The sequence below is a fragment of the Neophocaena asiaeorientalis genome, unplaced genomic scaffold, assembly GCF_003031525.2.
Source record: "Neophocaena asiaeorientalis asiaeorientalis breed wild unplaced genomic scaffold, Neophocaena_asiaeorientalis_V1.1 scaffold78, whole genome shotgun sequence".
Lineage (NCBI taxonomy): Eukaryota > Metazoa > Chordata > Mammalia > Artiodactyla > Phocoenidae > Neophocaena > Neophocaena asiaeorientalis.
Genome location: NW_020175018.1, coordinates 11,759,386 through 11,783,216, shown reverse-complemented (window position 1 = coordinate 11,783,216; position 23,831 = coordinate 11,759,386). Strand labels below are relative to the sequence as shown.

Genomic DNA, 23,831 nt, shown 5'->3' with positions numbered 1-23,831 from the left:
AAAACAAAAAAAAAAAAAAAAAAAAAAGTCACATTTGCAAAATGTGTTCCAGCATCTTCCCATAGGGCACTATCAGTAGAGATTTGAAATAAGAAACATGTACCTTTAAACACACAAGTAGCAAAGAAAAAACCCAAACAAACACACACCCTGGTTTCACTGAATAAAGTTAGTCACCCATGAAAGCAACCTAAATCACAAAATTAGTGTGGCACAGACGGCTGGGGGTGAGGCCGCGGATATATGTTGCTTGGTTTTCAGTATTCCTAATTATCGGAGACCTTATAAAAGCAAACACCTGGCTTTGGTGGGATGGCATCCTCTCCACCCTCCCCCAGGGGGCTGCAGCAAATCCTCTTCCTCAGGGAAAGCACAGTGTTGTTGCTTCTGCTCTGCCCCAACTTCACTTCTACAGCAGCTTGAGGAGGTGTGTGCCTCCGTGGGAAGACCACTGAGACTAAGCAGCTTTCCCAAACAGCTAGAAGTCAGCTTAGGGTCAATTTAGTTCAGCAAATGCCCACTAGAACGGAGGAGACCCTTTTGGGCAGACTCTTTGAAAGTAGTGGCCAAAAGAAGAGACTGGAGGAATGTGAGATCTAGAAATCAGAATCAACAGGCTGGGGTCCGAGAGTGCCAGAGGACAACCCTCCACAGTTGAGGAAAGGCTATCGTAGTCCTTCCTCAGTTAGACGGTGATACCTACTTTACCAAGTGGATTATTGCAATGTGTGTTTCTAAAATTAAAGGCATAGCATAAGTACTAATATTAAATACCACTGGTGGTGCCTTGAAGCCCCGTCCCACTGGGAATGGAGAAAAACCACAGTTCAGACTCAAAGTAGGGGACAAATACCTTGGTTGTAGGCCATTGACAAGATCCCTGAAAGACTGTTTGGAAATGTTAACCCCCTGCTATCCAAACTCAATGGGAAGGATAAAGATTTTCTAAAGCTGTACTGAGGGTAAGGAGAGAGACTATCTATCCAACTCAGGGTGGGCAGGAAAAAAAAAAAAAAGGTAGTAATACAGTATGATCTCCTAATCCTAAAAGCAAAGTTTATAAACATTCACTTTTAACATCCAAACTAAGGCAATGCCCTTCCCCCCGTCTCTCTGAACACGGCCAGCACTTCAGATGCCCAGCCACCTCACAGGCTCTGGCTGACCTGATTAGCAACTCTAATTTTTACAAAAACCCCACTATCATAAAAAGCTTAAAACTGCAGATGTGAGGAACTTACATTTTATATTCTACATTTAGTAGCTGATGTACATATAAGGAGTTCAATAAAAGATATCCCTCTCTTCATAACACATTAAATAAGTCCCAGCACAACTGACTGCTTCCAAAACTACCACCGAAGAGCTGCCCAGTAGTCCTGGCTGAACAAGAGCTCTTCCTCACCATTACTCATGACGGGGTGCTGTGCTGATCTCAACATAATTGAAGGACCATGATTTTTCCAGAATATTTTTATTTTACCTCTCAGGCTCTTCTTCCCAAGTGTCCCAACATTCATTTGAATAGAATCTTTAATAGAAACCAGCACATCAAACCTTCCAAAGAGGCAGAAAATGGTTTGCTGATAACCATGGGAGAGGGTGATCAGCTTTTGGCAGAACAAAATGACTTCACTGCCTTAGTACTGAAATTAGTAGGAGTAATACAACAATTTCTCCTCACATATAAAGGCTAGGATCCTACCTAAAACCCACTGCTTCTAACGTGAGAAAAAGAGAAGGAGCAACTGAGCTTGATTGTAAGTCACTTCTGTATTCTCTGTTAGGTACACAGAGATGACTGTCAACTGGTGAAGTTTCAACACTAAGAGAAGAAGATATTAACGTGGCAAACAACCAAGAGGTAATATCTAGTTTCTAGGTTAAAAAATCAATATATATATATATATTTTAATAAAGTTTTAAATACAAAGTGCTTTTTATATATCGAGAATGATACAGTGTTAATGAATACATCCCTGTTTTGTAACCTCGATTACAAGAGTTAACTGGTAAGTAAGTCTTTCTTTCCCCTTTCCAAACAACGTTTAACAACTAAATGCCTTGATGGTAGGAGCTTGAGGATCAGAGGCCATTGCCAGCAAAGTCTCTCACTTTAGAGCAAAGCCAAACTTTTAGAACAAAACTTCACCCCAAATCCAAGAAAAGTTATTTTTATTTTAAGGAAAAAAAGTTTCCACTAAGAAATAATAAGCCGGTAAGTTTATGGAAAAGTTAACATAACAGTAGCACCCTGTCCCTACCCTGGTGACAACTTCAGGTATGTTACACAGCTTAAAACATCCTGAACATGCTTTTTTAACCTAAAACCTCTGAGAGATCCTCAGAAAAGGTCTCAGAATAGCTGCTTTTCTTGTTTTTTTTTGGTAGATATAGCTATGTGGACTTGTAAACTTACGCAGCTTTATCTATAATATGAGAGCATGAATCTGTGGACTACTTCCTAAAATTAGGACTCTTTCTTTCTGCCTTTTAAAACACATTCCAGCACTCCTAAAGAGCCAGGAGGATTAGCTCAGTGTACCCCTCTACGAGTATCTCCCCCACCAGTGTATTTTCAAGACTCCTCTTTTCTTGGGTAATTGTACCCCACAACTTGCCCCACCCAAGTATAACCTGACACTCAAAATTCTGCTACTTGGCTACTCTCAGTCTGACAGTTGGAGTGTCACTGTAGCACTCTATTAGCTCCTGAAGTTCACAGGTAACTCTCAGCCGTGACTTCTGGCTCCTTCCCAGTAACTGTGGTCATTGACTGACCTCTTCAGGAAGCACCGTAATCTAAGACAGAGTGAATCGGCTGGAGCAGCCAATGGTACCGTGGTCAGAGAGTCAAAGCAGGCTAGATGTCTACTAGCCACAGAGCAGATCCCACTGTGTGGATGCTACAATTAAACAGGATCTGGGACAGCAAACCAGTTAGAAATACCTATGTCTGGCACCCTAGAGAATTACAATTACAAACAGTTGTTTAAACTAAATGTTAGTACTAAAATATAAAACTCTGACTTATCAAGAGTCTGAAACACATTGTGACAGTGGCATCTTACAGAATTTGAAGCTTGTACCATAAGTTATTTGTTTCTTACTTAGAATGTCACCCTCTTAGTATCTCCATAGTTTTGGTTAAAATACCCTTTAGAAAGAATAAACCCAGGTAAGAGAGCTCTGTTAATCAACGTAGTACCCTAGGAACCACATTATCTGTAGTTATTACATAAGTAGCATTTCATTCAGTGAAGCAGCTACCAAAACAAACCCACATTACCTAAGTATCTATAGTAAGAGCAAAATAAAATTCCAATATGACCTTGTAATAATGAGTGATCAAAAACTGCTGCCACCTGAAATGGAACTGGTGGGCTGGAGTCCAATTCCAAGTGCAGGTGTCTCTATCACCAAGTCCACCTGCCTCATTCACAATGGGCCTGAAGGTTTACCTTGCCAGGTGTGAGGTGGGGTAACTTATCCCCATTACCCACTCCAGGCCTGGAACATACAAATTTGAAGAATTAAGATTTTTTAATTGGCCTACTTAGAGCTGGTCTTTCAGAAATATCTTCCTTTTTTTTAAGCTTCTCTCATAATAGCAAGTAGCACGCATCATCTGTGCCCAGATTTGCATAATTACCATAGTTTATTTTTGTGCCTGCCACTCAAGGGCCAGACCCTGTTTTTAGTTAGCCTCAGTCGTATTCTGCTCAGCCTTTGCAGCTTCGTAGGACTTGGTACAAGAAGTCACATGCCTGTGGAAACTGTCCCTCCACATAAATCTCTTTGCACAGATATTACACTCATATGGCTTTATGCCTGTGTGAATTTTCATGTGGCCCACGAGATGATGCTTCATTTTGAATTTCTTACCACAGACACCACAGCCATAAGGCCGAAGACCAAGGTGCATGCTCATGTGTCGATCTCTCTGACTCTTGTGAGTGAAACTTTTCCCACACTGACAAGGATACAGCTTGTCGGTGGCTGAGAATCCTAGGTGGGAAGCTTCTTCTTTAATCCCTGTTACCATTTCAATATTCTCACTGTAGCCTGTTGCTAGGGCAGCCTCCTGTCTGTGCCCAATGAGATTCCCATCCGACCTCTCTCCAGAAAACTCTTCCATGGAAGAGCCATAGAAATCCACCTGCTCGTCATAATTGCTTTCATCAGCCTGTTCATCAAACTCTGCTTCCACTTTCTTTTCCCCGATGTGAAAGTCTTCCTCTACTCCCGAGGGCTGGACCGAGTGCTCTGTCTGCATGGTGTTGATGGACTCTGTGACCTGGTGCTCATCGTAGGATGCATGCACATCCATGCCCTCGCACGCTTGCTCAAAGCGCTCGGGCTTCACATGGATCCAGCGTTTGTGAGCCATTATGCTGGGCTTGCTGTACATGGGCCGGGTGTAGTGGAATTCGGCACTGTCGCTGGCCCCCTCCTCCCCATCCTGGCTCGCCATCTCAGTGCTTAGCCGGTCATGCTCTGTGGACGAGTTGCTAGGAAGGTATTCATGCTCGGTGAGCTGAGATGACAGCTCGTCTTTGGTGCTCTCCTCTTCATTCTCTCCATCCCTCAGTTCCTGGGCTTTGGGGAAATCCGTATGGCCCCCTGAGCCCAACTCAAAGCTCTCTACCAGGCCATTGTAACTACTGCTGCTGGGAGACTGGTGGTCACTGCCATGATTTAGCTTCTGACAAAGGACTGTAGGGTTTCCTTCTAAAACCTCAGTGCATTTGTCTACCACATGCCACATCTGGAGGAAGCTTGCAGCTGTTAAGTAACTAACAATTTCTGGAGCAGGCATTACTAGACGTCCCGTGTAACTTGATAGGAGAATGTTCTCAAACACCCTGGGGTTCATCACATCAGGCAAAACAATCCTCCTGCTGTTTTTTAGGAGTACCTGGTCACAAAAGTAGGGTGAACTGGCAGCAAGAACGGCTTTGTGTGCTCGGAAAATGTGGCCTTGGACAACAATGGAGACATCACATAATTGTCCTTGCTGGCGCTGCTGGTTCAGTTTCTGCAGAATGGTGCTGGAAAAATCAGGAAATTCTACTCGAAAAGAGTTTGTTCCAGGCTCCATTTCATCACAAATCTTGTTTGGTGCTACAAGAGAAAGAAAAATTAGTACTAATTCCAGCCCAAAGAGAAACTTATTGATCACTAAGAAAACTAAGACAAGTTCCACAGTTCCATAAAGTCCCCTGGCCTGTGGGCATGGTGGGTGGAGCATTCATTCCCCAGAGCAAGGCTTGCAGGTGCGAGTGTGCCAAAAGAAGGAACGAGCCACCATTCTTTATGGTATTAACTCTTGATACCGCCTGTGTCTATGAGTGGGAAAATAGAATCCAGAGATATTTGTAAGCTATATAAATCTCAAGTAAAACAAAGTAAATATTTCTAGTCAAAACAAACACAATACCTGTTCCAAACGACAGAATTTTTAAGAGGCCTCAGGTTCAACCCATATTTGACAAGTTGGGGTGAGGAAGGAATTGTGGAAAAAAGGAAAAGCACATGTGAAGGCTCTCAGGCAGAAATGATCATGGTAACTTCAAGGAACTGAAAGGAAACCACCAGGCTAGAACCCACTAAGGGGTCAGGGGGCTGAAGAGATGGGGCCAGAACAGTCAGGCCTTTGGTCCTTCAGCACCACAGGGGTGAACTCGCCTAGGTCCCAAACAATATGGGTTTCTCTAGTTGCTGTCAGCATTTAAGCCCTTTAAGAGCTTCTCATAATGTGAAGCAGAACGAAATGGCAAGGCAAGGTATTCTATCGGGTGATCTCCAAATTGTTTAAAAAGTTATAGAACAAAGAGGATAGTAAATACCGTCCCTGTTACTGAATGAACTCAATCTGAAAATAAAGTTATAACAAAGAATAAGGGATTGCCTGTGGCATTACTGTAAATATATTTTGTGGGATGAGTCAAGCATTAGAGACAATTCCTAACAAGAGTGATCAACGAGATGAACTCTGCAGCATGCTCAGGCCCCATAATTCCATAGTAAATTAAAACAAACCAGAAAACTCAAAAAAGATTTATTGGTGCTATTTGTCACCTAGGTCTAATACCATATCTAAACATTGCTAAATACCAGATTTTCTAAGTATGAGATAAAAGAAGCAGATAACCCAACAAAGGTTGAAAGTTATCTTTCAGAGACAGGGAGAGATGCCAAGAGAAGAAACTAATGTTTCCTGAGTAATTACTATATATTGGGTTGGCCGAAGTTTGTTTGGGTTTCTCTGTAACATGGAAATTTTTGGCCAACCCAATACCAGGAACTATATATCTTTTTTCACCTAATCTTTGTAACGACCCTGCAAACGTAGAGGACTGACATTCTTAAGTTCACTATTTCAAGTCACTTTCCTAAGGCTAAAATAAAAGCTAGTTTTTATTACGCTGGAATTTGAAGTCTAGGTCTCCGTGACTCCAAAGCCTATGCTATTTTTCCTATCACATCACTGCCTCTTCTAAGAAGATGCTAAAATACCAGATTAGTCATTAATAATTTTAAGAGGTAAGGCAGTGTTTTTAGAATGAAGTATTAATTTATGGTTTATAGCTCTTAAAACATTTCATAATAATTTAAAACAAACAAAAAAATAAGACCAGGAAATAAATTATTTAGGTATTTGTAATTTCAAAAGGAAAAGTTAACTACATAAATGTATATAGACTAGAATTCTGAGAACTACATCTGGACTCTCTTATTTCATCAGTAAAGAATTTTGATCTTAGCTATTTGAAAAAAGGAAGGGGGGAATAAAACACACGCATAAAAAAATTTACAAAAAAGATGTCAAAAAAAAAAAATCTCTCCATCATTTATTCCTAGTCCCCCACCTCCCCCGGAAGGAAATCACCATTAACAAACTCCTGTATATTCTAGAAACTTCTCTGCACATATATCAGAATAAATCATATACATCCTTTAAAAATTCCTACCCAGGGCTTCCCTGGTGGCGCAGTGGTTGAGAGTCCGCCTGCCGATGCAGGGGACACGGGTTCGTGCCCCAGTCCGGGAGGATCCCACATGCCGCGGAGCGGCTGGGTCCGTGAGCCATGGCCGCTGAGCCTGCGCATCCGGAGCCTGTGCTCCGCAACGGGAGAGGCCACAGCAGTGAGAGGCCCGCGTACCACAAAAAAAAAAGAAAAAAAAAAAAAAAAAGAGTTTACTTTGGTATAAGGAGAAGGTTAGGATCCAGTTTTTCCTTTCCCCTCCAAAATGGCAAGCCTGTTTTTCCTACACTATTTACTGAATAACTCATCTTTTCCTCAAGATTTCAAATATCTGTTGTGGAATTTTATGTGACCGAGATAAGGCTTTTAAAAACAGTTCTATAAAAATAAACGCCATAAGCGATGTTAGAGAAAATGGTGGAGTAGGAAGCTTTAGGTGTCAATCCCTCCACTAAAACAGCTAGTAAACTGTTAAAATGATCAGAATAAACCATTTCTGAACTCTGGAATCTGATCAGACACTTACAGCAACCAATGCAATGCCTGATGAAAGAAGAAGCTGCTAAACCTCGTTAAGAGCGCAGCATGCTGCACACCAGCAATAATCCCCATTCCTCAGCTCTGCCACAATTTGTAGGACAGTGGCCCAATTTCCAAGAGTGCTTGGCTGATGCCAGGGTGGCAAGAACAACACTGTCCAAAAATTTGGGGTTTTGCATCTTGGCCAGTCTGGCCAACCCACACAAGCTTTTTCTTGGCCCCCTCAGGCTGCAGTGGTTTTCCCAGTAGCATCCATCGGAAGATTTTAAAATACAAACACCACTCCCCATTCTTTGGGCCCAAATATTTAAGGAAATCTCTGTCAGGACACAGCCTATCCCATAGATAAAGCAACAGAAACTTCCGTGACTACATGCAACAAGGAATACAGACTTTGCAAAACAGTTTAGAAAAAAATCACCATATAGACAACTGCAGCCATCAACAAGAAACAAAAAAAAAATCCCCTAGGAGGGGAAGAATCTGATTCCAAGAGCTACCACATTAGAATACTAAAAATATCCAGTTCTGAACCAAAAATTACTAAGTATACAAAGAAAAAGGAAAATACGGTACATTCACAGGAAAAAAAGAATTAGAAACTATCCTTGAAGAATTCCAGACATTGTTAAGTGCTAGTCAAAGCTGTTAAAGTCAACTGTCTTGGATATGCTCAAATTGTTAAAGAAAACTATGGACAAGGAACTAAAGAAAATCAGGAGAACAATGGCGATAAAGAGACAGAAATTATAAAATGTAACCAAATAGAAATTCTGGAGCTGAAAAGTGTAAGAGCTGTATTATGGGCTGAGTTGTATCCTTCCAAAATTCCTATGTTAAAGCCCTAATCCCCAGTACTCCAGAATGTGACTATATTTGGATTTAGGGCCTTTAAAAAGGTAATTAAATTAAAACGAGGTTGTTAGGTTGGGACCTAATCCAAGCTGACTGGTATTCTTATAAGAAATAAAATTTGGACAGAGAGACATCAGGCATGCGTGCAATGTGAAGACACAGTGAAAAGTTGGCACCTGCAAGCCAAAGAGAAAGGCCTCAGGAGGAACCAAATCTGCCAACATTTTGATCTCAGACTTCTAGCCTCTAAAATTCTGAAAAAATAAACTTTTGTTGCTTAGGTCACCTAGCCTGTGGTATTTTATTATGGCAGACCAAGGAAACAAATACAAGTTGAAATTAAAAATTCATAATAAGGAGTCCAATGGCAGATTTAAGCAGGCAAAAGGAAAAAAATTCATCAAACTCAAATGTAAAGCAATTGAAATATCCAGTCTGAGGAGTATTAGGAATGAAGAAAAAGAAACACAATCTGAAGTACCTATGGAAAACCAACTATACCAACATGCAAATCAGAGTCTCAGAAGGAGAAAAAAGAATAGAAAAGATATTAAATGACATAATGATTGAAAACAACCTGAATTTGATGAAAGACATAAACCTCACACATCCAAGAAGCTTAACTCCAAGGAGATAAAATTAAAGAGATCCACATGAGATACACTGTTAAGTCAAATAGTGGAAAGCCAAAGACAATGGAGAATCTTGAAAGCAGCAAGAAAGAAGCCACTCATCACACAAAAGGGATCCTCAGTAAGACCAACAGCTAACTGCTCATCAGAAACCACAGCACTCAGAAGGCAGTGCACGACATATTTAAAGTGCTAGGATAAGGATCTGTCAACCAGGAATTCTACACCCGCAAAACTATCCTTTCAAGAATGAAGGAGAAATTAAGACATTCCCAGATATAAACAAAAGCTAAGGGTGTTTGTTACTAATAGGTTTCCTCTACAAGAAATGATAAAGGTGTCCTTCAGGCTGAGATAAAAGAACACTAGAGGGCTTCCCTGGTGGCGCAGTGGTTGAGTCCGCCTGCCGATGCAGGGGACACAGGTTCGGAGCGGCTGGGCCTGTGAGCCATGGCTGCTGAGCCTGCGCGTCTGGAGCCTGTGCTCCACAACGGGAGAGGCCACAACAGTGAGAGGCCCGCGTCCCGCAAAACGAACAAACAAACAAAAGAAAACTAGATAGTGATTCAAAGCCATATGAAGGAATAAAGACTACTGGTAAAGGTAACAACATAGGTAAATGTAAGAGCTGATATTATACCTTTGGTTTACAACTCCTCTTTTTTTCCTGAATGATTTAAAAGGCAAATGAATAAAACAATAATTATAAATCTATGTTATTAGGCACACAATGTATTAAGATGTAATCAGTGACAATAACAATAATGAAGAGGGAGGGATGGAGATGTAGAGGAGCACAGTGTTCATATACTATTGAAACTAGCTAAGTTTAAGATGTTAATTGTAAACCTCAAGGTAACTACTAGGAAAATAACTAAAAATATACATTAAAAGGAAAGAAGGGAATCAAAACTGTATACAAAAACAAAACAAAAATCTAAATTAAAAAGCAGTAAGGGAGGAGTTGAGGAACAAAAAACATGTAAGATACACAGAAGATAGCTAGAAATAAATGGTAGAAATAAATCCTCCTTTATCAGTAAATTACTTCAAATGTAAACGGATTAGCTCTCCAATTAAAAGGCAAGAGACTGGCAGAATGGATTAAAAAACATGGTTTATCTATATGTTGTCTATAAGAGACTCACTTTAGATACAAAGGCACAAAGATGTTGAAAGTAAAATAATGGAAAAGGTATGTCATGCAAAGAGAAACAGAAAGAGCGGTGTGGTGACTATATTATTATCAGACAAAATAGATTTTAAGTCAAAAAGGATCACTCCATCAAGAATACATGACAGTTAAAAACATATATGTACCTAGGGCTTCCCTGGTGGCAGTGTATAAGAATCTGCCTGCCAATGCAGGGGACACAGGTTCAATCCCTGTTCCGGGAAGATCCCACTGAGCAACTAAGCTGGTGCGTCACAACTACTGAGCCTGCGCGCCTAGAGCCCATGCTCCACAACAAGAGAAACCACCGCAATGAGAAGCCCACGCACCGCAATGAACAGCAGCCCCCACTCGCTACAACTAGAGAAAGCCCACGCGCAGCAACAAGGACCCAACACAGCCATAAATAAATAAATAAAAATTTAAAACAAAACATATATGCACCTAACAAAAGAAATATATATTAACAGAATTGAAGAGAGAAACATACACATCTACAAAACAGGTGGAGACTTCATTACCTCACTTTCAATAATGGATAGAAAAATAGGACAGAAGATCTATAAGGAAATAGAGGACTTTAACAATATTATAAATCAATTATACTGAAAAGACATATCGAGAGCACAAACAGAAAGGAATGAAGTTCTGATATATGCTGCAACATGGATGAACACTGAAAACGTTACACTAAAACAACATGCTAAACATTTATGTAAGCCAGACGCAAAGTACAAATGTATAATTCTACTTATGTGAAATATCTAGAATAGGCAAATTCAGAGAAAGTAGATTAGAGGTTACCAGGGGCTCAGGTGAGTGAGAAATGGGGAGTTATTGCTTAATGGATAGAGTTTCTATTTAGGGTGATGAAAATATTTTGGAACTAGAAAGTGGTGCTGATTGCACAACACTGGGGTATAATTAATGTCACTAAATTGTACACCTGAAAATGGTTAAAGTGGCAAATTGAATGATATTTATTATTATTATTATTTTAGATGTTGGGGGTAGGAGTTTATTAATTAATTTATTTTATTTTTGCTGTGTTGGGTCTTCGTTTCTGTGCGAGGGCCTTCTCTAGTTGTGGCAAGTGGGGGCCACTCTTCATGGCGGTGCGCTGGCCTCTCACCATCGCAGCCTCTCTTGTTGTGGAGCACAGGCTCCAGACGCGCAGGCTCAGTAGTTGTGGCTCACGAGCCTAGTTGCTCCACGGTATGTGGGATCCTCCCAGGCCAGGGTTCGAACCCGTGTCCCCTGCATTGGCAAGCAGATTCTCAACCACTGCGCCACCAGGGAAGCCCCCTGAATGATATTTATTTTTTACCACACATAAAAAAAAAAAAAAAAACTGGAAAAAAAGTCATGTAACTTTACTTTTAAGTTAACTGTGTCAAGGTGGTTAACAGTCTTTGTAATTTAGCAAGTATCTGACCTCTACCCTTAAATTTGAGTGAATGTGGCATTTCTACACATTCCCCCTCTCGTACAGGTTTTCCTGCTATATAAGCAATATTTACAAACTCACAGGCAGTTGTGACCTATATTAATAGTACAGTTGCCATTTCAATTGTTAAAGAGTTTCATAAAAGTAATTAACTCACTAAAAAAATTTTTTTAAAACCCCACAACATAAAACACTATATGCAAAGTACCGTGGGAGATTTCTAAGATGATGAAGGAATGTCACTGTCCAGAGTTTATAATCTGGTAGGGAGATAAAAAACACGCATACAACCCTGTTATTCAATGCAAAGCCTGATAAAAGTACCACAAAAGAATTACAAATCCAAGAGGAATTCAGAGGCGGGAACCTGGTATAACTCTAAAGTTATACATCCTGTCACTATAAATTTTGGTGTCACCAGGTTAAGAGGAAGACTTGAGAGCAGCATATAATTCTTCCCATCTACTAATCCTAACCAAAAAATCTAAGAAATACAGAAAAGCTAGTCTGAAAAGTTGGGATCAGAGTTATCTATATGCAACAAATTTTAATTAAGGATATAGTGGAGCTGGGGCCAGGATAAAGGGAGACACTGACCTGGCAATTCCACCTGGTTTAGCAACCAGGCAATTCTGGTAGCAGTAATCCTGACAGAGGACCAACAGATACCTGTTCATCTGGAAGGCCTGCAGCTAAAAAGCCAAGGCAGACTACAGGAAAGGTCTTGCATATTGGCAACATTCAGAGATGTCTGCATTGGGATACCAAAGGCTGCACACTGCCTCAGCAGAAAATTTTTAAAGACTTGACATGAGAGGGTAGCTCCAGGAAGGAGGCAAAAACATAGCCCATCCTTTGCCAGCCAAGGGCCCAAGAGACAAAAATAGGCCCCTGGTAAAACAATTTCACCGACACAGAAGGAAGTGCTCAAACTCTCTTAACAGTGCCTCAGACCTAGCCTCCAGCCCCAGCCATTCTACTCAAGCTAACCCTGGTGTCCATACAGTCAGCCCATCCTCCAGCAAAAGAGCTAAGAGTTGATTATAACAGCATTCAGGTATACAGTGAAGGACCCCAAAATAATCTTCCCAAAAAGGAGGAAATTTTCAGACCTGAACAAAATGTTTCCCAACATAGTTTTATTCTGTAAATAAATGGGGTCTGTAAATAGATTCTACAATAACCAAGAAAATAGTAAAGTGTAAACAAAGAGTACAGTTTAGATAGCATTTTTAAACTGATTTCCACAAACATGAAAACGCAGTCCCCATGAATGAAGTTTAAGGAAGATAAGACAAAACAGTAGAATGATATGAAAAAAAGAGCCAACTGAATTAAAGACAACATGTAAGGAAACTAAAATAGAGCAAAAATTTAAACAGGCAATAAGGAGAAGAATTGCAACTATAGAAAATGGAATCAATGATGGGGAAGGCACTTTGAGGAAATTTTACGCAGGAGAATGATAAAAATGTGAAAACAGCAAGGGAGAAGATAACAGAACAGAACAGAGAATAGAGATCCAACATATGGCTAATTAGCGCCCTTGAAGAAATAACAAAACGAATGGAGTAGAAGGAATAATCAAATAAAATATTTAATAGAAGAAAACTTGCCTGAGTGTAAAGCCTTGAGTATTCAGAAGAGTCGTGCCTCAGCAGTGGGGACAAATTAGCCCTAGACAAAATGCGGTTCTGGTCCCATTAAACAAAGCTTAAAAACAAGCCTCACACATGCCGCGGAGCAACTAAGCCCATGTGCCACAACTACTGAGCCTGAGCTCTAGAGCCCGTGAGCCACAACTACTGAAGCCCACGTGCCTAGAGCCTGTGCTGCACAACAAGAGAAGCCACCACAATGAGAAGCCCGCACACTGCAACGAAGAGTAGCCCCCACTCTCCACAACTAGAGAAAGCCTGTGCACAGCAATGAAGACCCAACGCAACTAAAAATAAAATTTTTAAAAAGCCTCAAAAGGATTAAAATATTTCCAAATAACTTAATTGTGTTCCAGAACAAAGCTTAAGGATATTTACATAATATAAAAAATCCAGAACCCAACAAGGTAAAATTCATGTCTGGCATTCAATTAAAAAAAAAAAAAATCACCTGGGATGCAAAGAAGCAAGAAAATATAACCCATATTAAGGAGAGAGAAAAAAGAAAAAACTGATCAACAGAAACAGAACCAGAAATGACAAACTTATACAAATGGTAGAAAATTCTACATCCCATGTGTTCAAGAAAATAGAGGAAAATTAAGCATAGTAGGTAGACAGGAAAACAAAAAAACCCAAATTGAACTTCTACAGACAAACACTGGATGAGAATAACAAAAGAATTAACATGAAGAAAAGATTAGTGAACTTGAAAACACAGCAACACAAACAACCTAAAATAGAAAAAAGCTGAAAAAAAAAAAAAACAGGAAGGGGGGAAACAGTATCAGTGAGCTGTGGGACAACTTAAAGGCACAAAATTGGAGTCTCTGAAGGAGTGGGAGGGTATAAAGCCCAAAATTTATTTGAATAACAGCCAAAATCTTCCTAAAGTTGATAAAAACTATAAAGCCACAGATCCAAGAAGCTTGACAAACCCCAAGCACAAGAAGTATGAAGAAAACTATATACCAAGGCATATCATAATCAAATCACTGAAAACTAGTAACGAAGAGAAAATCTTAAAAGCAGCCAGAGAAAAAGGATTCATTGTGTACAGAGGACCAAAGGTAAGAAAGGTTGCAAGATTCTTGTCAGAAACAATGCCAGCCAGAAGAAAGGAGACAATGCAAGACAGTAGACATCTTTAAAGTGCTGAAAGAAAAAACTGTCAACCTAGAATTCTATACCCAATCAAAATATCTTTCAAAATGAAGGTGAAGTACTTTTTTAGATATAGGAAAGTGAATAGAATCCATCACAAAAAAGGTCAAAAGTAAAAAGAACAGGTATATGAAAACAAAAAAATTTCAGACAACAATATTAATATCAAAGTAAATTCAATGTAAAAAGCATCAAATGAGGGGCTTCCCTGGTGGCTCAGTGGTTAGGAATCCACCTGCCAGCGCAGGGGACACAGGTTTGAATCCTGGTCCGGGAAGATCCCACATGCCACGGGGCAACTAAGACCGTGCGCCACAACTATTGAGCCTGCACTCTAGAGCCCGTGAACCACAGCTACTGAAGCCCACGCAAACCACAGCTACTGAAGCCCACGCACGTAGTCCCCGTGCTCAGCAACAGAGAGAAGCCACCGCAACGAGAAGCCCACGCAGTACAACGAGGAGTGGCCCCTGCTCACCGCAACTTAGAAAGAGCCCGCGCACAGCAACAAAGAACCAACGCAGCCAAAAATAAATAAATAAATAAATCTTTAAAAAAAAAGCATCAAATGAGGTGAAAGTTTATTGATAATTGATGAATTCTATAATTCACATGAGGGTTAACTTGAGAACTTCTATGTGTAAACGTAGTACAGTTTTCAAAAAAAAAAAAACACAACAGTGACAGAAACACAATTATAGTAAGAAATATAAATGTCCCTCTTTTAATCTTTAATAAATCAATAAGGCAAAAGATAATTTGGATCTAGAGGTTTAGACTGATTATCATTAATAATGCTAATTTAACTGAAACATACAACCTCTGTATCCTACAAATAATACATCTTCTTTTTCAGTTTCCATAGGACATTTACATAAATGATCATAAGTGGCCACAGAGAGCATCAATAAATCCCCCAAAGCAGAAATGCATACATGAGCTCATTTGATTACAAGTGATCACACAATAATAAATCTAGAAATGTCAAATTCACAAAATTAGGAATAAGAAATGAAATATAATCACATGATAGAAACTTTAAAATAGAAAACAATTTTCCCCTAATAAATTTTAAAGTCTCATTGATAAAAACTTTATAGAAAAATATAAAAAAAAAAAAAGAAAAATATAGAAATCTAACAGATCAATAACTATGGAGAAATGATAAAACATAATCAAATGACTGCCCAAAGCACAACGGGAAAATTCTTTGAAACTAATTCTTATACTATATAAACTGTTTCAGAGGGGGAAGAAGGGAGAAAGGGAACAAAGATAGGAGAAAATTTGCTAATTATTTTTTATAAAACCATGCTATCAAAACTGGACAACAAAGAAAAAACTGTAAGCCTATCTCACTTATTAACACAGAAAGAAACATTATAAACCACATGGCATTCTGGTTTATTTTAATCTCTTGTAGGTTGAGTGTATTATGAGTGTGACACACTGAAAAAATTGAGTTACTGGTACCATCACACTGAGGGCAAGATCCTATTTTATGATAAAATTACCACCAGAAGGTCCTCTCAAAAGCTCTTTTCCATTCAAGACCACTGCTAGTGGCACGTACATCATTACCTGTGCTTCCTTCTACAAGTGACAGGGAGTGGTGAGAGATAAATCTGGAAGGAATGACTGGTACTATCCTGCTGAAGGCTGAGTTTGAGCTTTAAATGTGGGCACTGGAGGCAGCACTGAAAACTTCTGTGTGACATGCTGTGAAATATGTTCAGAAAGGATAATATGTTGATGGTCTTAAAGCAGGAGCAAGTCTGAAACAAAGGTCAATTCTAAGATTTCAGTAAATATGCTCCAGGTTCGAGGCAATGAAAGTAACAGTGGGTATGGAAAACAGAATTGATGGGACTGACTGACTGGGTAGGCAGGAAGATGCAAGAGTAGCCCAAGGTACACATAATACTATCAAGAAAATGAAAAGACTACCGAATGTAAAATAATTAGCTAGTGGGAAGCAGCAGCATAGCACAGGGAGATCAGCTCGGTGCTCTGCGATGACCTAGAGGGGTGGGATGGGGAGGACGGGAGGGAGGCTCAAGAGGGAGGGGATAATGGGCATGTATGCATGCATATGGCTGATTCACTTTGGTGTACAACAGAAACTAACACAGTATTGTGAAGAAATTATACTCCAATAAAGATCTATTGAAAAAGAAAATGAAAAGATAACCTACAACATGGGAGAAAATATATTCAAATCATATAATTGATAAGTAACTTGTATCCAGAATACATAAAGAACTCTTAAAATTCAATAATAAAAAGACTACCCAATTGAAAAATGGGTAAAGGATTTGAATAGACATTTCCCCAAAGAAGATATACAAAAGAGCATACAAAAGACGTTCAATATCATTATTCATTAGGGAAATGCAAATTGAAACTACAATGAGACATCACTTTTCACCCACTTGGATGGCTATGATAAATAAGACAGACACTAACAAGTGCTGGAGAGGATATGGAAGGATTAGAACCCTTATACACTGCTGGTGGGAACGTAAAATGGGGCAGCCACTTTGGAAAACAGTTTGGCAGCTCCTCAAAAAGTTAAACAGAGTTATCACGTAACTCAACAATTCTACTCTTAGGTATATACCCAAGAGAAATGAAAACATATAATGTCCACAGAAAACTTATCCATGAATGTCTATAACAGCATTATACATAATGGCCAAAAAGTGGAACCAACTCAAATGTCCTCAACTGATGACTGGATAAACAGAATGTGGTATATAGAAATCTAACAGATCAATAACTATGAAGTTATTGATAGAATGAAGTATTGATAGATACAACATGGCTGAGCCTTGAAACACTGTGCCAAATGAAAGAAGTTAGACACAAAAGGCTAAATCTTGTGTGATTTCATTTATATGAAATGCCCAGAAGAGGGAAATCCAGAGACAAAAAGTAAATCAGCGGCTGCAAGGAACTACAGGGCGAGGAGTGACTGCAAATTGGTTTTTTTTTTAAAGGGGAGACAAAAATTCTAAAATTAAGTTGCGGTGATGGGTATACAACCCATTAAATATACTAAAAAAAACCCTCTTAACTACCTATGAATTATGTCTCAATAAAGCAGTTTTAAAAAACAGAGGGATGCAAGGTAAAGTAGTTACCAATCCCAACTGGGTAACTAGGAAAATGTCATAATTAGTAGGAGAGGTAACAGCATCTACTACCACGTATTTAACGCATGTATTGTAAAAGACTGTGCAAAGCACTTTTTGTATTCTCATTTAATCCTCATAACAACCCACTCGATAGATATTTTTTATTCCTATTGTATAGAATAAGAAATAGACAAAGAGGCTAAACTACTTGCCTAAGGTCATATAACCAGTAAGCAGTGAACCTGGAATTTAAATTCAAAACACTTGCTCAGGCCCAATACAGTCTGAGAGATGAGACAGTATGGAAGGTAAAGATGAGTATTTTCACAAATAAATACCTGAAACAATCTACAATGTACAACACATTCATAAACTCCAGAGCAAATTATTCACCATCTTCAGACTTAATGAAGTACTAGCAATTTTATATGTCACCTTGCAAAGTTAAAAAAAAAAAATCCAATAGTAACAGTTCTAAAACAAACATACCAATCCCAGCTAACTCCTTCCATTGTTCACTAAGATTATCTGGCTTTTTTTTAAAGCAGAGGACAAAGGGTAAATATTAAAGAATCACTGAACGAGGGCTTCCCTGGTGGTGCAGTGGCTAAGAATCTACCTGCCAATTCAGGGGACACGGGTTTGAGCCCTCGTCTGGGAAGATCCCACATGCCGCGGAGCAACTAAGCCGGTGCACCACAACTACTGAGCCTGCATGCCACAACTACTGAAGCCCACGTGCCTAGACCCTGCGCTCAGCAACAAGAGAAGCCACTGCAATGAGAAGCCCGCACACCGCAATGAAGAGTAGCCCCACTCGCCGCAACTAGAGAAAAGCCCGTGCGCAGAAACAAAGAACCAACGCAGCCAAAATAAAATAAATTAATAATAATAATAAAAAGAATCACTGAACTAGATGACCTCCAAGATCCCTTCCAACTCTGACAAGTTTAAAAGCAGCCTGTATTTATTATTCAGCTGAGGAATTGTATGTCAAGTTTTATACACTATTTAAATACCAATTACATATCCTAAAAACACAGAGGACAACAATATAATAGGGAAGCCAACCCATGAGTGACTTTTCTTGAAGCCCTCCAGAGATTTCTTAATCACGGCACATGGTTAATTTGCATGCTTACTGTAGCGAGCACATTGTAACACAGTAAGTATTACTTTAGTAAATCTGTAGACTGGCACAAATGTACAATAATACCAACACCCCATGCGTACAAAAATACTTAAGTCAAATGCTTTACAGTTCACAAAGCAGACTATGTAAACTTGGGTCTGGCAATACCCCTGTATCATCACACTCACGAGTTAAACTAAAGCTCAAGAAGGTTAAAAGATCTGTCCAAGGCCACATATCTCAGAAGTGGTATGTCAGGATTTAAACAGAAGCGTAATTCCAAATCTAATATTTTTCTAAGTTAAAAAAAAACCGTCACTTAGCAGAAAATTTCTTGGAATTTAAATGCTCTAACAGTACAAAGTATGGCAGTGATTGGCCTTAAAATGTGCAATATCGGGCTTCCCTGGTGGCGCAGTGGCTGAGAGTCCGCCTGCCGATGCAGGGGATGCGGGTTCGTGCCCCGGTCCGGGAAGATGCCATGTGCCGCGAAGCGCCTCGGCCCGTGAGCCACGGCCGCTGAGCCTGCGCGTCCGGAGCCTGCGCTCCGCAACGGGAGAGGCCACAACAGTGAGAGGCCCGCGTGCCGCTACTAAAGCTCAAGAAGGTTAAAAGATCTGTCCAAGGCCACATATCTCAGAAGTGGTATGTCAGGATTTAAACAGAAGCGTAATTCCAAATCTAATATTTTTCTAAGTTAAAAAAAAACCGTCACTTAGCAGAAAATTTCTTGGAATTTAAATGCTCTAACAGTACAAAGTATGGCAGTGATTGGCCTTAAAATGTGCAATATCGGGCTTCCCTGGTGGCGCAGTGGCTGAGAGTCCGCCTGCCGATGCAGGGGACGCGGGTTCGTGCCCCGGTCCGGGAAGATCCCACGTGCCGCGAAGCGCCTCGGCCTGTGAGCCACGGCCGCTGAGCCTGCGCGTCCGGAGCCTGCGCTCCGCAACGGGAGAGGCCACAACAGTGAGAGGCCCGCGTGCCGCAAAAAAAAAAAAAAAAAAAAAAAAGTGCAATATATACTCCTCAGAAGAGAAGTAAGAGAACCTTTCCGGCCTAGGGCAATGAAACACAACTGCATTGTTATTTCTACTGAAAAAGAAAGCATTTTAGCAAATAATTTAAAACACTGAACTTTCAGCAAGTTTATAGCTTACCTAATGCAAAGTTGTATTCCTGGGATAAAGTTCCTTATGCCATGACCATCAAAAAGCAGTATGAATGAACGAGGAAGAGGAACCCATTTCTTAGTTTTGTTTCAAATTAAAATCACATTGATTTCTGAAAAGAAAAATCACGTTGAAAATGTAAGAGATGCTGATGCTATTCACTGTGTACCAGTGCTTTGCTAATAAATACTATACTTGTGGGTGAGTAGCAGAAAGAAAATTAATCACGATTGATATTTTTTGGTTATATTAGCTTTGTTTCTGCACCTTCTTAGCTTCTGCCTTTGTATTTTTTAAATAAACTTTTAATTACAGGATAATTTTAGTTTTACATAAAAGTTGCAAAAAATGTCGAGTTCCCAGATGACTGTCAGCCAGTTTTCCTTTAATGTTAACATCTTGTATTACCATGGTACATCTGTCAAAAATAGGAAACCAACACTGGTCGATACCTATGTAATTTTGCAGAATTAAACTATCCTTTGCAAAAGTGTTTTTGGCCTCCAGACCATTATCAATCAATACCCCTATATTTTCTAATTGGAACACTGTAGCCAAAGAACTTAGTAAAACCTATTTTAGGGTTTTTAAAAAACAAGCTACCTACTTTGTGAAGTTTGATTCCTGCCACAGCTGAATGTTTATTTAAAAACATCAGGGCAAATGGTCCATTGTGGTAAATTCTTTGAGATTCAAAAGAGAAGTTATTGTTCTAACCACTAACTCCCCCACTTATCAGTCATCCTGCCATTACCTTACAATAAAGCCAAGGAAATGTTTTTAACTGCACCCTCATATTCATTAGAATTCCGGACAAGAACCTCAATCAAGAAAGCAGAAGGAAGAAACAGCACTTGCCCGTATGTATGTTCTACATACCAACAAAATAAAAGTTTTTTCCTCAGTATGTTACAAATAAGACAAAAATCTCTTTCTATTCTAATTGCAAACATAAATAAGGTAAAAAGGAAAAGTTCATGAAAATAATATAGAACTATATTCAACTGATTATAAGAGGCACATTTTTTTCACATTTTTAAATTTCTGAAATCAAGATGTGATGTCCAGGTGGAAGTTATAACAGTTGTCTCTGCCTAAGACAATGATAGAGCATTCCTGAGAGCCTCATAACATTTCTGATGGCACAAAAGATGACACTGTGGAAAAGCACGGATGCAACTCTGAATTGAAAAGTATTCAAAAGTAGGAAGGTTAATGAACACTTTAACCAATTTATTTCACTTTTCTTCTTTTTACACATACACTAGAGTATCATTTTTAAATGTCTAGGGACTTCCCTGGTGGTGCAGTGATTTGGACTCTGCGCTCCCAATGCAGGGGGCCTGGGTTCAATCCTTGGTGGGGGAACTAGATCCCACGTGCATGCCGTGGCTGAGAGTTCACATGCTGCAACTAAGGAGCCCACCCACCCCAACTAAGACCCGGCACAACCAAAAAAAAATAAAGCCTAAATAAGTTTAAAAATGTAAAGAAGCGGGCTTCCCTGGTGGCGCACTGGTTGAGAGTCCGCCTGCCGATGCAGGGGACGCGGGTTCGTGCCCCGGTCCGGGAGGATCCCACATGCCGCGGAGCGGTTGGGCCCGTGAGCCATGACCGCTGAGCCTGTGCGTCCGGAGCCTCCGCAGCGGGAGAGGCCACAACAGTGAGAGGCCCGTGTACCGCAAAAAAAAAAAAAAAAAAAAAATGTAAAGAAGCATATGTAATAGCTTAACTGGCAGTGTTTTCTCTTCCTTTGGTGGTACATAAAATAATCGATGGTATCTAGGATTCAATATGGTAGTAATTCAGCTGCTACAAGAAACCTTATAAGAAACCTTGATAAACTGGCTTACAAACAAACCGATAACTTAGATGAGAGAACATAAAACAAAGGCCTCCCCCATCAGAAAACACACAAGAAAATAACACAATTTTTCATTATTATAATAAAAAGACTATTTTTCCAACCCTAAGAGTTTTCTTCATGTGAAAAGTTAAAATCTTCCTCAAATTTTCTGCTTGTGTAACAGATTCCTGCACTGAATCCAATGAATATGGAGGGACAGCCAGGGTGGGAACCTGCTACAAGTAGAAATTTTTAACTAAATTCTTTCAACCAAACTCCTTTTCTAAGGACCTTGGCTATGGAGAGCAGGCATCAAGAAACGTAAGTTCAACTAAATGTTCCTAAAAGCTACAGAATGAATTTTTAAAGTCACATTTTTCATAGCGCTTGTTAGTTCCAGGAATCTACACTTAGCAATTTTTTTTGGTAAAAATATACCTAACAGGAAATTTACCATTTTAACCATTTAAAGTGTACAATTAGTGGCATTAAGTACATTCATGTTGTTGTGGAACCATCACCATTATCCATTTGCAGAACTTTTTCATAGTCCCAAACTAAAACTCTGTATCCATTAAACTCTCCACTCCCTCCTCCCACTCAGCCCTTGGTAAACTATACTCCACTTTCTGTCTCCATGAATTTGCCTATTTTAGATACCTCATATAAGTGGACTCATACAATATTTGTTCTTTTGTGCCTGGCTTATTTCTCCGGTGAATACTTTTGTAAAGCAAAGAATGAAGAACCCCAAATTATTATGTGTCTCATAATTTAACTGTACACAGTGACACAATCTCTGAACTAAGCATACAGCTCTCCCAGAAATTCTGCTACTGTTCCATGAGCCCCAAGGGGCAGAGGATCTCAGACCCTTCCCTAGCCTGGAGACAGGCCTGGTTAAGCAGCTGTAACTCAGAAAGCAGGCTCTTTAGAACCCTGGAGGCCATGTGGATGGAGCAAGGGAAGTAGGGAGCTGGGCAGGCCTGAAAAACCACGGTAAGAAAAAGCAAGGATTCATCCAGTTACTTTGGCCCTGAGATGGCCTTCTCTGTCCTCCAGGAGCTCCTGCACCCTGACACTTAGGTTGGGCGACACCTGTCAGAGTTGAGGTCAGACGGCAGTCTAGTCGCTGACATTGTCACCCGTGCAGGAAGCTTCACAGGGTCATGAGTCACCTTCCATGGCTCAGAGGTCAGGGCAGGCTCGCCCAGAAAAACCCAGTTAGGAGAGGCAAAAACAAGACAGAAGGACACACGATTGGCAGAGAGAGAGAGAAACACAGATGGGCAAAGAGCTGGAGCGACAGGCAGGCCATGAATGAAAGTTAAGGACTAAAAGGGAAACACAGGGTCAGGTGACACAGAAGCAAGATGGAAACAGAAATAAAGACAGGGTCCAGATACTCAGAGATGGGTTCGAGAGAGCCAAAGTGGAGAGAAATACGAAGTTGACAGGAGCCGAGTTGAGAGGCAAAAAGGGCAGGTGACCACAGGTGACACAGACAACAAAAAAGGTGAAACACAGAGGTAAACAGAGGCAGGTATCAGCGAAGTCCCGGTGTAGTCTTTCTCCCGGCCTTGACTCGATTCCGAGGCCGCCAAGCCGCGCCTACCCGGCGCCCCCGAAAGGCCGGCGGGCGGACTGACGGGGGGGCAGGATCTCTAAGCGCTCTGGCCCGCTGAGGTCCGCCGCCGCGGGGTGACCTTGGGCGAAATGCTGCCTCAGGGGCCTTCGGGTCGCTGTACGCGCGCCATGCTGGCCGGAGACAGTAGGTGTCGAACCCGGGGTGCCGGGACTCCAACGGCCCGCGCGTGGCTTCAGCATCCCGGTCGGCGTAATGGGCCTGGCGGTGCCAGCGGTGCGCGCGCCGCGACCTGCAGAGAAGCCCTTATACCTCTCCGGTTTCCCTTCCTGCCCCCTTGCTACCCGTTGTCCAGACTCCGACATACCTGCCAAGGCCTCGACGCTCACATAGCCCACCGCCGGGATAGTTTCCGCCGCCACCGGCGCCAGGCCCGTTCAAGCCGTCGCCGCCGCAACCGCCTCAGCCTGCGCCTCCCGCCCCCGGAAACGCTTCCCGGTCCA

The 23,831-nt window shown here is 40.7% G+C and overlaps 1 protein-coding gene across 2 annotated transcripts; it reads right to left on the bottom strand.

Moving 5' to 3' along the window:
• Positions 1-6: 6 nt before the first annotated feature.
• Positions 7-23,831, bottom strand: ZBTB43 (zinc finger and BTB domain containing 43). 2 transcript variants are annotated; one of them, XM_024762656.1, is made up of 3 exons: positions 23,696-23,831; positions 19,886-20,009; positions 7-5,124 (listed from the first exon to the last, which is right to left on the bottom strand). In XM_024762656.1, the coding sequence occupies exon 3, from the start codon at positions 5,099-5,101 to the stop codon at positions 3,698-3,700; it is 1,404 nt and encodes a 467-aa protein (XP_024618424.1). In that variant the 5' UTR covers positions 5,102-5,124; positions 19,886-20,009; positions 23,696-23,831; the 3' UTR covers positions 7-3,697. The 2 variants fall into 2 exon arrangements, with proteins under 2 accessions (XP_024618424.1, XP_024618425.1); XM_024762657.1 differs by lacking the exon at positions 19,886-20,009.